General features: G+C 32.9%; 1 protein-coding gene across 1 annotated transcript in view; it reads left to right on the top strand.

Moving 5' to 3' along the window:
- Positions 1-8,733, top strand: part of ARL5B (ARF like GTPase 5B) — a 30,697-nt gene extending 21,964 nt beyond the window's left edge. The window contains exons 3-6 of the mRNA XM_074266801.1: positions 1,548-1,695; positions 4,787-4,870; positions 6,091-6,242; positions 7,935-8,733. Of these exons, the coding sequence (XP_074122902.1) occupies positions 1,548-1,695; positions 4,787-4,870; positions 6,091-6,242; positions 7,935-7,983 (433 nt within the window). The 3' untranslated portion in view covers positions 7,984-8,733. The remainder of the gene's footprint in view (positions 1-1,547; positions 1,696-4,786; positions 4,871-6,090; positions 6,243-7,934) is intronic.
- Positions 8,734-9,350: the final 617 nt, after the last annotated feature.

Genomic DNA, 9,350 nt, shown 5'->3' on the forward strand with positions numbered 1-9,350 from the left:
TCAAACTCCTGGCCTTCAGGCCAGGAAACTCTCTAATTATATCTTGAATCAAATTAAAATTTAACTGGGAAATATTTAACAAAATAAATAAAAAATATTACAATATCAATGATGTTAATTTGTGCTTTTAAAAGTCAATATCCAGCCCTCCATTTGTTTGAATTTGACAGTACTGATCTGAAATATTTGAAAAGAAGTCACTGTATATAAACTTTTATGTAAGAACTCAGATAACTTAAAAGCATAAAGTAAGCCAAAGTCCTTTTGCCATTGAAGATTTTTGTTCCTTTTGGGGGTTCTTGAAAATAGTATGAAAACTGATGAAGCATTTAGCTAGGCTTCTCAGGGAATGTCCAACACAAAGAACTGGCTAAAAGTAAAAAGTAGATAATAACAACTCAACATTTCTATAGTGTTTGGTGAATCTTTTAAGCAATTTTGGAAGGATCATAAATGGTCATAGAAGCCAGCCTATCCCTCACCAAGGGTGGAACACATCTCTAAAGAAAGTACTGAAAATTTTTTAACTAATTATGGTGCTTGTGGCCTAAAGAATATTTATTTTGAAGAGAGAGTCAGATCCAAAATCATTCTTGCTTATTAAGTAGAAGTTGAAAAATTTTCAGCAGGTGGATAATTATACTTAATCTTGAAGGAATTATTCCACCAAATCCATTTCTCAAATTAAACAATTTTCTTTTCACGGTCAAATGGGAAACTAAATATGGTGTTTTGTGTTGTAGGCATATAACAAATGGATGTTTTGTATTAATGTTAATCTTCTAACTTTGCCTTCTCAGATCCTCCATTGTTCACTTATGTTCACTGTCAGTCTGACCATATAAGTCTCCCTTCACTAGTCCTCTAAAACAGTTTTCAGTCTTAGATTTTCACTGCTATGACGAATGTTAAAGATTATCTGATCCAGCCTTCTCATTTTATAATGATGCACAATGCATCCTAGCATTTTGAAATGATTGGCCCAACGTGACACCATTAATAATAGTGGCAAATCAAGAGCTGAAGTTTAGAATGTCTAACTTCATTCAGAACCTGCATCTGACTCTCTCCCATTGTAATGTGCTTTTTGAACTACATTTTTGCTGAAAGTAGCTCATGGATAGCACATAATAGGGTTTAAAGCAAACAAACTTATTCTTAAGTAAATTATTTCTTAGTTTTCAGGTTATATAAATAATCTTAAATGTAATCTAAACTTATGAAAAGTTTTTATTATTATTGAAACTTTGAAATAAATTTGAAGAGATGTAGAAAAGTCAGGAGTAATGCTTGCTAATCAGTGATCATGTAGTTTGGGGCATAGAAAAAATCAACCTGAAAGAAACATAATATTGAAATTAATTATAATTAATATTTTAAAATATTGCTCAATGGCTGTGTCACAGCCAGTACTTTGTGTTGGACATTCCTTGAGAACCCTAGGGGAATAGATTTTTGACTCAAATTAATTTTCAAAGTAAGAAACTTGTTGTTTACCGCTGACTGAAAAGATTAACTGAACAGCTTCTGTCTCTGTCTTTCCATAGCTTGATGAATGAAGTAGTCCATACTTCTCCAACCATAGGAAGCAATGTTGAAGAAATAGTTGTGAAGAACACTCATTTTCTTATGTGGGATATTGGTGGTCAAGAGTCACTGAGGTCATCATGGAATACCTACTACTCTAACACAGAGGTATATTAAAAAATCCCTGGAAAACACACATACACAAAAAATAGCAAATCTAGATACTTGACAGACTAGATATTGACAGACTAGGTTCAGAGGTTCTTCATACAAGCAGTCACCAAATAGTTTTCTTTTTTCATTGCCCCTCAGATTCAAGCCTTTCTTTCCATTCTCATTATTAACATCTTGCTAAGTTTTCATCATTTCACACTATATTTACTGCTGTTGCTTTGTAGCTCGTAGAGTCATGAAATATTAGGCTTGGAAGACACTTACTGTTTAAGGCCTTTTTAAATAAATACATTTGGGGCCAGTACAAAGACAGAGACAGAAAGGCCATTAATAAAATAAAGTAATAGTGGAAATACACTGCAAAGCCTTATCATAATATGGGAAGAACTTTTGAGTTCTTGAAATGTCTTCTAGTGTTGTGCCAGTTCTGAAAATTCCTTAGAGTATGAGGATGAGACCATCATTAAACTATCTGTGTATCGGCCAGGGATCAGTCTAGATCAATGGTTCTCAAACTATGGCCCGCGGGCCAGATGCGGCCCGCTGAAGATGTTTATGTGGCCTGCCGGGTTATAGCAAATGGGCTGGGGGGCGGAGACAGAGTGTGAGTTTTTATTTTTACTATAGCCCGGCCCTCCAAAAGTCTGAGGGACAGTGAATTGGTCCCCTATTTAAAAAGTTTGAGGACCACTGGTCTAGATGAAGCTTTTTAAATTGTGGATCACGGCTCCATATGGGGTTGCATAACTGAACAGTGGGAGGCGAGGTTTTACGAAATTAGAATTTATTTATATATCTATTCACCTGGCGTCATGTAAAAATTTCTCTGGTGAAAAGGGGTTATGAGTAGATAATGTTTAAGAAGCCCTAGTATACTAGATCAATTCAAAGGATCATCATCAGATCGGCTATTGGATAATGAATTTTTTTTTTTTCATCTATGGTGTCCCTGTTTTATACTAAGAAATAAATTGTAAATTGTGTGGGTAAAGGAGTATTCACATTGAAATCACAGATCCTTTATCTGAAATAAGTAGAAGTATATAAAATGCATTCTTCAAAATACTTGGTATGATTTTAATTGATAGCCTTGATTATGTCAATTCCCAATGTTTCCCTTCACTTTGTTTCAAGGTTGTACTTGTTAGCATCTGTATTTATAAAGAAATCTAGAGGTTGAGTATTCTCCTTTTTTAAAAATAATTATTTCCATTTTCCAGTTCACTTATGATTAGGCTTAGAATTTTATTAGGTGGAGTAATGCATTAGTGTTTGGGATACAGCTCTTTAAGTGCACTGTTGTCACCCAACGTATTTTCTTATATAAAATAACTATAAAATCTTCTTTCAAAGTGAAGTCAAGAGTATTTATATTAGATAGAGTTCCTTTTTTTATGCTAAGACTTTTTCTTGTGAATACGTGTATGTAGTCAGATATATGTGTACAGTGTGTGTGTATAGTCAGATGAAGAGGGAACTAAGCAAAGACCTTAACTACAACTACAGGGTGGTTTAATTTCTATTTCTGCTGTCAAATGAAAATTTGACACACTGGCAGATGTTGTGAAGGGAGCAGGAGAACAACAAAAGTTTTTGGACTATAATACTATTTAAAAAGCTCAGCAGCTGGTGCTTTTAACTAGAGCACAAAAGTTTCTCCAGCTGGGAAGAGAACACAGTGCAGTAATAAAGATGCCTTTGATGAATAGGTCAAAGTTGACTACAGCTGATCAATGTTGTGTTAAGAAAGCAAACAAAGCATTTCAAAGGGTAATTTTTGAAATTGCTGAAGCTCTGGAAGACTTTCGATTTTAGTGTGTATTCTGCTTTCAGACATAGAGATTGTTGCTCTGTCACCTCCTGTTCTAGAAGGCTTTTCAAGTGGGAAATATGTGTGTATAAATGTCAAGAATATTAAAGTTAATTCATCTCAACACAGTATCTTGACCTTTATGGCCAATATATTAACATAATATACAAAATCTTTATGATTCCAAGTTTGCCTTCTTATGTTCTAGTGCTTTTAGTAGTGACTATGCTTTTTGTAGACTTGTATGTCTTCTTCTCCTTTTACATCAACAAAATGTCCATTGTTTCATGGCTCAGTTCTATACGATATTTATCTTGAAGAGTAACAATAACTGCTAATTTTATTATTGGAGATACTTTTTATATGATTTAAGTTGTTTGTCTCCTTTGTATCTATTCAGACACCAAACATTTTTCCTTTTCATTGCCTCTCAGATTCAGTTCTCATTTTTTCAAATCTCTTTGTAAACATTTTATTCCAAGTTTTTATTGCATCATGCTATACTTGTTTTCTAGCTCATAGACTAATGGAATGAGGAAAGTGAGAAGAAAAAAATAATTGACTTGCTGGAAGTCACAGAATTTTCTAGTGACAAAATTGGAAATCAGGGTTTTTTTCCCAATGTGTCATTGTGTTCTCTCTCTTGCTTTATCTCTCAGTTGAGACCATTTTGAAAGTAGTTGCCATCTTCTTACATTTTCTCGCTCATTTTAAAAAAAAGATATCTCAATATTTAAGTATATTTAATAAATTCCAAGTAATCTTTTGTGATAAGGTTAACAAATAATAACTTTAGTTTTTTTTTTTTTTTCCTTCTGAAGCTGGGGTTAAGTGACTTGCCCAGGGTCACACAGCTAGGAAGTGTTAAGTGTCTGAGACCAAATTTGAACTCAGGTCCTCCTGACTTAGGGGCTGGTGCTCTATCTACTGCTCCACCTAGCTGCCCCCAAATAATAACTTTGGTGATGATGATGATATATGGAATGGAAATATTTGTATCACTTGATAGTGGATTTGGAGAAATTTTTCACATTTTCAGTTCAAACCTTGAATTTTATAATAATAATGTAGATATCAGTTATAGCTATATGCATATGTTCATTCCAACAAGAAGCCCTAGTATGGTTTTATAAAATGGATTGAAAAGTTTAATGTTAAATCTTTCCAGCTTTTTATTTAAATACAAGAAAAATATGCAAAAGATTAGATATGAGGTATGATTATTTTCAAACATGTGTGTCCTATATAAATGATAAACTTTTAATTTCTTTCTAGTTCATCATTCTTGTCGTTGATAGCATTGACAGAGAACGACTGGCTATTACTAGAGAAGAGCTTTATAGAATGCTGGCTCATGAGGTAAACAGTAAAACCTTTTTATTTGTTTTTGAATGACCTCAGTTACTAGAGCACACAGAGCATTGTTTTTTTACATTGATTTTGCTTGATAATTGTGTTCTGATTAGCCTGATGTGATATTGTTTAGTAATTGTATCCCTAAATCCTTATGATTAGTTGAGAAGCATAAATGGCTAAAAATTATAAAAATGGATTAATTTATAGATATCCAAAAATAATATTTATTTTAATTAACTTTTCTTATTTTACTCTTTTAATGTCTTTTCCCAGTGCTATATGCTAGTCTGGATGGCACCTTGAGTACTCAAAGGCCATTAATAATATCATTGTTTTGAAAGTCCCAATAGATCCTACTTTCAAGTGAGAATCTAGTAATGGATTGTTTTTGTCTGAAGACCAAAAGAACTGAATTTGGAGAGTCATTCCCTAAGGTTGACCATCCAATAAAGAATGTTTTTGGGTATGACATTATAGTTTACCTAAGGCAATAGAGGAGTTATAATCTACTTTGGCAAGAGTACTTATTACTGCGGATGAAACTGATAAGAGTTTTTCTTTTGTTATGAAAATGTTCCAAGCATATTTAATGCTTCCAGATAGTCAACAATTTTATAGTTGAGATTTTTATTGTTTCTCTACAAGTTAATCTTCTTTAGTTACATTTGCACATGATGAAATAAGTTATATATTTTTAAAGTGAAACAGAATCTAAGATAGAGGACTAAAACCAGAATTATATAAAATAACTCTCTTTTGAACTGATTTGTTTTTAGACTTCAAATAAATTGGTTAAATGTTTGACCACACATTAAGAGTAGAATATTAATTTCAATTGAAATATAATTTACTCTTATGTTTTAGTGTTATTATTGAACTTTGACATATCGAAAGAGACAAAATGCAAAATGAATTATAATTCGTTGTCTACCCATTATTAACTCAGCATCTTTAAAATGAGACTTGGATATTTGGTAAACATTTATTTTGGCTATAGTAAGTTTTTAAGTTTAAGTTTTTTTTTTAATTAAATTTTATTACTTAATAATTTGAAAATAATACTAATAATAATAAATTCATTTTAATTGAAAAGATATTCTTTATTACTTTGTCTTTCTCCCGGTCTTTTGCTGAATACTCTGTACATTGGGTTATCATACCCAGTTTCAGTCCTTATATTTTCTTAATTGCCACACTACAAGTCAGAACAATTTTTATTGTAGGATTTACGGAAGGCTGCTGTTCTCATCTTTGCAAATAAGCAAGACATGAAGGGGTGTATGACGGCAGCTGAAATCTCTAAGTACCTCACCCTTAGTTCCATTAAAGATCATCCATGGCATATTCAGTCTTGCTGTGCTTTAACAGGAGAAGGGTAAGTATTATTTATCTTGAAGAAAGACCTGAATAGGTGATATTATTATTATTTTAATATAGAGCTTTAAAATTTATAAAGCATGTTATATAGAGCCTCTTCATTTGAGCCTCTTAGCAGCTCTGTGAAGTAGGTGCTCTCAATATTATTAGCCCCATTTTATACATCAAGAAAACAAGGCTTAGAAAGATTAACTGAGTTGCTGACCTCTCAACATATAAGTTATGTATTAGTTTTTGCTTCTGTTATTTGTATAACTTTTATTCTGCAAGAAGATGAGGGAGAAAGTGTCATGTCAACGTGATATCCTGTGGCTTCTTTAGGGTGGATGTAGTCTTTAAGATTGAGGATTCCTAATCATTTTTTCAGATACACCTTATACTGATTTTTTTGAGTCAGTTCTTTAGGAAGAAGGAGCATTACGAATCACTGTGTATGTCTATTGATTTGGGATGAACTTTCACAGAGCCAGCCTAGAGCTGTCAAAAGAATGTTGGAGGAAAGAGGACCCATAGGTCCCAGTTGTGACTCTACTACTCTTAAGTATCATATGGTCCCTCTTGAGGTTTTTGTTTCCTCATCTGCAAGATCAAAGGAGTGAATTAGTTGGTCTATAATGGCCCTTCTAGCCCTAAAATCCTCTGGGTTTTGTCATTATTGACACTAACTTTGGGACAGAGGAATTATGATAATGAAATCATCAGACTTCAAAGTTCTTGACATCATTAAAAAGCTGCCTTATCATACTCCTTCTAAGGGACCTGTCCTCGATAGAGTATGGGTTATCCTGAGTGAGTCTGGTACCAGTGTGGTTTTGGAGCAATCAATTTCAAATCCTATCCAACCTAGGTGACCCCCACCATAAGCTTTGTAAGTCCCACACAGTAACCTTATTTCTTCTAAACTGGAATTGGAAATTAGCTGAGATTCTTCTGAGATTAGCTAAAAAGAGGCTTTGTAGACTATGCTGTAATCATTACTAAATCTCCCAGTCCAGCATAGTTGCTTATACATCTTTCTTTTTTGGCAGGGTGATTTACTCCACCAAGAAGTATCTATTACAGTTCTGTATCTCATAGTTTGAGTTGCCTGGGTCTCTTGCATCACCCTAAGTATTAGACGCAACTGTGGGTAAAAAGCATTAGACATGAAGTGAGGAAAACTTAAGGTCAAATCTTATTTCAGATAATAGCTGTCTTGTCACTGGCCACAATACTTAATCTCTCCTTGCCTCATTTCTCTCATTTGTAAAATGGAGATGATTATAATAATAGTACTTGTCTCAGAGTTGTAAGGACCAAGTGAAATGTGTAAAATTCTTTACAAACCTTAAAGCATTTTATATATGTGTATATATTTTATGTGTGTATATATATTAGTTCTATATGTTAAAACTAATAAGTTTGGACTTGTTAAGAAAACCAGCAGCTTATTCTCTTGTTTTGAAGATTTAACTGAAGAAAATTTCTCATCAAGTTGACCTAATAAAGTCACATGATTTTGTTGAAATGAATCTTTCACTTTGATATTCTTTCTCTTTTTTAATATTTTCTATGTGTGAATGTCAAAATGTTCTAATATGGTTGTAGTATCAATGTTGGGAAAAACTTTTGAAAAACCACAGAACTCAATTTTTAAGTAAAATATTTTATTTTTTAAAGTAGTTGAATTGTTACCTCTGGTTGTTTTCAGGTTATGCCAAGGTCTAGAATGGATGACCTCCCGAATCGGTGTGAGCTAACTTTTTGTTCAAGAAGGACTGCTTCTATTTATTCTGTGGACATGAACATATTTCCTGGTACTTTTGACTGCTTAGGCAGCAGCATGTTTAATTTATAACAACACAAACCTCTATGAGCAACACTTGAATCAAGTGCAGCTGAACTGGAACATAAGATTTTTCTTAACGTTTTTAAAATGCACTAATCCTCAGTTGGATGAACATAATGTGTCTGTGTTTCAGCAACAAAGTTCTCCTGACTACTTATCCTAATGCATTCAAGGATGGCCTTGCCAGAAATGTTTGTCATAATGTTTTATACTTTCTGTAATATTGAAAATGTACTATTTATCCGAACCTAACATGCCCATTTTCATTTGTTAAGTTTTAGGCAAATGTTGATCTGGAAGAACACTAGAAATCACAGACTAATGTTTGCAGATTTCTTTGGGTTTAAAGATTATCCCTTTTTTATATTATCCATCCTTTGTGTGCAGAATTTTAACCCAATGAAAAATGTGTATGAGTGATATCTGGAATCCCAAGAGTTGTGACAGTTTACCCACCACTGGGTAAATGTCCTCACCTCAATGCATGTCATAGAAGAATTTGTTAAATTTTTAAATATGGCTTTTAAAGATTTCATGTTTCTTGTTCTTGGCCTATGGAATTATGATTAATTTTCTATCTGTATGACTTGGGGAAAGGGTATAGATATATATATGTGTGTGTGACCTTACAGTTGGCCAAAAAAAAAAAAAAAAACAAAAACACCAAACCTGAATTAGGATGAGAGATTGTTTGAGAGTGAAGGTTTGATATAAAGTTTGGCAGCTCTTTCTGACATTTTATGTATAAATTCCACATTAATTAGTATACATTTATATAGGAAGTCATGAAAACATACCAGCACTAAATTAAAACAGATCACTTTAAAATATGTTTTACTATCAGAGACAGCCATATAAACCACACCATTTTTAAGTGTTCAGTATGTAAGGAGTAGTAGCAACACAGCTCTGAGTCATATAATCTGGGTAATATTAAGCCTAAGTGAGTAAATAGGCCATTTCATAATTGATCATATATAAAGTGTGTATGTCTACAATAATATGTCTACCACCAGCAGTACATTACATGGAAAGTATGTGGCTTTTAAAAACCCTGTTTTGATGTTTTTTATTAAAATAGGTTTGAAACAATTGCCATGTAGGTAGTTGGCCTTCATTTTCTAAAGCCTTACTTTCTATTATCCAAATTCAAGGCAGCTGCTGAAAATAATACAAGTGTTCATCAGATTGCTTTTAGATTCACAGTTAATACGATAGCGTTTATTAATCATCTAGTGTTTAGAAAAAGGAAAAAGTAACACCCCATTAGTTGTCTGA

The sequence above is a fragment of the Sminthopsis crassicaudata genome, chromosome 5 (genome assembly GCF_048593235.1).
Source record: "Sminthopsis crassicaudata isolate SCR6 chromosome 5, ASM4859323v1, whole genome shotgun sequence".
Classification (NCBI taxonomy): Eukaryota; Metazoa; Chordata; class Mammalia; order Dasyuromorphia; family Dasyuridae; genus Sminthopsis; species Sminthopsis crassicaudata.